This window comes from Buceros rhinoceros, unplaced genomic scaffold (genome assembly GCF_000710305.1).
Source record: "Buceros rhinoceros silvestris isolate BGI_N320 unplaced genomic scaffold, ASM71030v1 scaffold40729, whole genome shotgun sequence".
In the NCBI taxonomy this organism is placed as follows: Eukaryota; Metazoa; Chordata; class Aves; order Bucerotiformes; family Bucerotidae; genus Buceros; species Buceros rhinoceros.
The window spans coordinates 4,526-7,781 of record NW_010430476.1 but is presented as its reverse complement, the minus strand read 5'-3'; the positions used below and the strand labels follow the sequence as shown (position 1 = coordinate 7,781).

General features: G+C 59.3%; 1 protein-coding gene across 1 annotated transcript in view; it reads left to right on the top strand.

Moving 5' to 3' along the window:
- Positions 1-217: 217 nt before the first annotated feature.
- XYLT2 (xylosyltransferase II) overlaps positions 218-3,256 on the top strand; it is a gene marked incomplete at its 3' end in the record, with an annotated part of 7,509 nt that continues 4,470 nt past the window's right edge. The window contains exons 1-4 of the mRNA XM_010143051.1: positions 218-349; positions 2,114-2,356; positions 2,484-2,712; positions 3,183-3,249. Coding sequence (XP_010141353.1) covers positions 218-349; positions 2,114-2,356; positions 2,484-2,712; positions 3,183-3,249 — 671 coding nt within the window. The remainder of the gene's footprint in view (positions 350-2,113; positions 2,357-2,483; positions 2,713-3,182; positions 3,250-3,256) is intronic.

The following is a 3,256-nucleotide window of genomic DNA, read 5'->3' as shown; positions in this document are numbered from 1 at the left end:
CCGGAGCAGCTTACTGTGAAACATCTTTTTTTCCTGCTTTGCTGAGGTTCCTTGATTTTAATTTTCTTCCCTCAAAGAGCTTATTTTTAGGGGGCCATCTCCAGCCATTTTAATTCTGAGGTTTAAGGCTCCACTGCTGCCCTTGGCAATCAAGCCTCCGGATTCCTCTGGTGACTGTGGAACATTTTGGTGCCGGTTTTCCCTGATGAACGCTCGTATGCGGCAGACTCTGGCGCCAGTCAACCAGAGGGGGGATCCTGCAGGACACCACATGCTGTTAGCTCTGCTCCTCATGACGGAGAACTTGGAGCTGACGGCACAGTCAGAGCTGTGCTGGAGATTGGGGCAGGTAGATACCTGACCCACAGCTCTGTGGCACTGGGGACAGCAGTGACACTCTGAGGGAGGCAGGATGGGAGAATTGACGTCTGGCTGGTGCCTGGAGTTGTGTTGAGTGTGTCGAGAGGAGGGGGACAGGGAGCCTCGCCAAAAGTCTTGTGCATGAGTCTTAAATACAGCAGAGCAACGTGGCCGGAGCCGTTCCCTGCCAGGCTGGAAGGATCGCTCCTCTGTGGTGCAGTAATTAGAAGCCATTGAGTTTGTTAACTGGCAGCTCCCGAAAGGCTCTAACGACTTCCCTACTGCGGGAGGCAGCCAGGCAGGACAGGGCTCCTTCCAGGGGGCCACACAGGACTGTAACCAAGGGCAGGCATCATGTGGGGGCTGTTGCCAGCGCCAGGCGTGTTGTGGAGCAGCGGATGTGAGTGGGGCTGGCAGGTCTCTTCCTGCAGGAGTGGGGCTGAGCCCGCAGCTGAGACTCGCTTCTCACTTGTCGTCTCCCAGCTCTCTGCTCCTGCGATGCTCGACGGAGAAAACAAGTTTATAGCTGTGGAACAGATGGTGCTGCGTGGTGACTAATGAACAGTCCGCCACCGGTCTCAGGCCGCCTGTGACGCCTGTCTGGGCGGAAGGGGCTCGGCTGATCCTCGCTGATGCCAGCCCCTCGGAAATTAAGCAGTGGCTTGACCCCTTCCTGGGTGACCATGTTTTGCAGGCTGTGCCACCTCAACATGGGTAGTTCAGGGACACCAGAGCAGGCAGATTTTGCTAGATTCTTTCCAGCCTTTGCACAGCGTGGTTTCCTCTGGTTGTGACCTTCCCAGTGGCTACGCCCACAGCGTGGCTTCTGCAGGGGACTAATTTGGTCCCACTGTCCTTGTAAGGCATCTGCCCATCCTCAGACAATGCCGCTGCCCAGGAATAGCCCCTGATGTGCCTTGCTGCCTCCTGTGGCACCCAGTGCAGCGGCTGGGCAGGCAGGATTTTTGAGGGCATTGTGAGACAGCCCTGGCTGAAGCAAGCTGCTGCTTCACTGCCTTGTCAGCAGGGAACATCTGCAGTGGGCTGGGGGCACATGGCCCCATGGGCATGACTTGCTGGAAAGCGCTTTCCCACGAGCGTGGCTCTCGCAGGCATCCAAACTTCCCGACTCTTCACTCTCCCCAAGGCTGACTGGTTTCTGTTCGTCAGGCGGCCTGGCAGAGGTAACGAAGCGTAATTAACTGCTCCCCTTACACATCCGCTTGGCTCGGCGGAAGGGTTTGTTAAAGGGATTTCTAGAGAAGCTGGCGATCGCCTGCTCCAGCCTGGCGCGGGAAGCCAGGGCCCGGGGAAGGGCAGGATATTGTTCAGTGACTCTTAAATGCTTTTGGCCCCAGAGAGCTGGTGCAGACACAACCAACCTTGGTCATTCAGGCTTGCAGAGAGCTGAGACCCTTTTTGTGTGTCTGGCGTGCTGTGGTGACGGGGTCTGCAAATCGAGGTCTCCCTTGCTGGTATGTAGGGGACTGTCCCCATTGCAGGGCATAGGACCATTCAGGGAGGTGCTGATGCCTCTCAGTCTGGGGTTTTAAGTGGTGGACAAGTGGTGTAATGTCCTTTGCTACACGGTGGCTGCTTCTGGAGTGGAGGTGCAGCACTGAGCTACGTGGGGACTGGGAGCATCAAGCTCTGGGAACAGGGATACTCCAGAGAGCATGTTGGCAGAGCCGGTGGGAAGCAGACCTGAGTTATGCTCTGTCCTTTCTTCCGCACACACCTGGAACCGACACAGGAGCGGCAGAAAAAAGCCAAGTTGCCTGAGAACAGTGACGGCTCCAAGGACTCGGACAGCTCTGCCGGGCGCCGGGGCAGTGCCAGCCGGAAGCATGGGCGATGGCGGGGACGGCCGGACAGCCCCGGGGTGCTGGTGTCCAAGGTGGTGAGAGCCGTCACAGCAAGGCACAAGCCGGGCTGGAGGCTGCCAGCTGCGCCAGACTCCTCGAGCCAGAGGAACCTGACAGAGCTGCGTGGGGAGGCCCAGCTGGCCATCTTCCAGCAGGGTGACACAGGCAGTGTGGAGGGGGCTCCCCAGCCCACCCAGAACATTTTCGGCTGCCCCAGCCTCCTCGAGCCAGAGGAACCTGACAGAGCTGCGTGGGGAGGCCCAGCTGGCCATCTTCCAGCAGGGTGACACAGGCAGTGTGGAGGGGGCTCCCCAGCCCACCGAGAACAGCTTCACCCCCAAGTGCGAAATCACGGGCAAAGACGCCCTCTCGGCGCTGGCCCGGGCCAGCAGCAAGCAGTGCCAACAGGAGATCGCCAACGTGGTGTGTCTGCACCGGGCCAGCAGCCTCATGCCCCAGTCCGTGCCTCGCCACTGCCAGCTCTCAGGTGAGTCCTGTTCGGGCGGCTCCTGGTCACCCTGGGCATCAGGAATATCCCGGCCAGGCCCATGGGCCACCTTCCTTATGTCACCAAATGGTCCCACCTGGCAAAAAAGCGGCCTCAATCTGTCACGGATTCCCAGATTACTGCTGCCTCTGTAATCCAATCAAAGCTGTGCCAGCCTACTTGAGCTGGGCCGTTTATCCTGATCTGCGGAGCTCAGAGCCAGGCCCAGCTGCATCTGGTTTGAGGGGCCACAGAAGGATCCCCCTGAGCTTTTCCAACGTGACCCTGTCAATCTAATCCAAGAGGCTGCATATGCCACCGTGCCCTGGCACTACAGCGAGATGCCCGAGGCTGAGCTCTTCCCTGCCATCCCCCACCTTGCTCAGGTCTCTCTCCCTGGTTTATCAGGAGCTCGGGGTGGTGAGTGTCAAGGCCAGGGGCAGCTGACAGCGCTCTCCCTCCCCTCGCAGGCAAGGTCAGCCCTGTCATCCAGTGGGATGAGAGCCGGCTGCAGCAGCTGCCCCCCAGCAAACCTGGGCGCCTC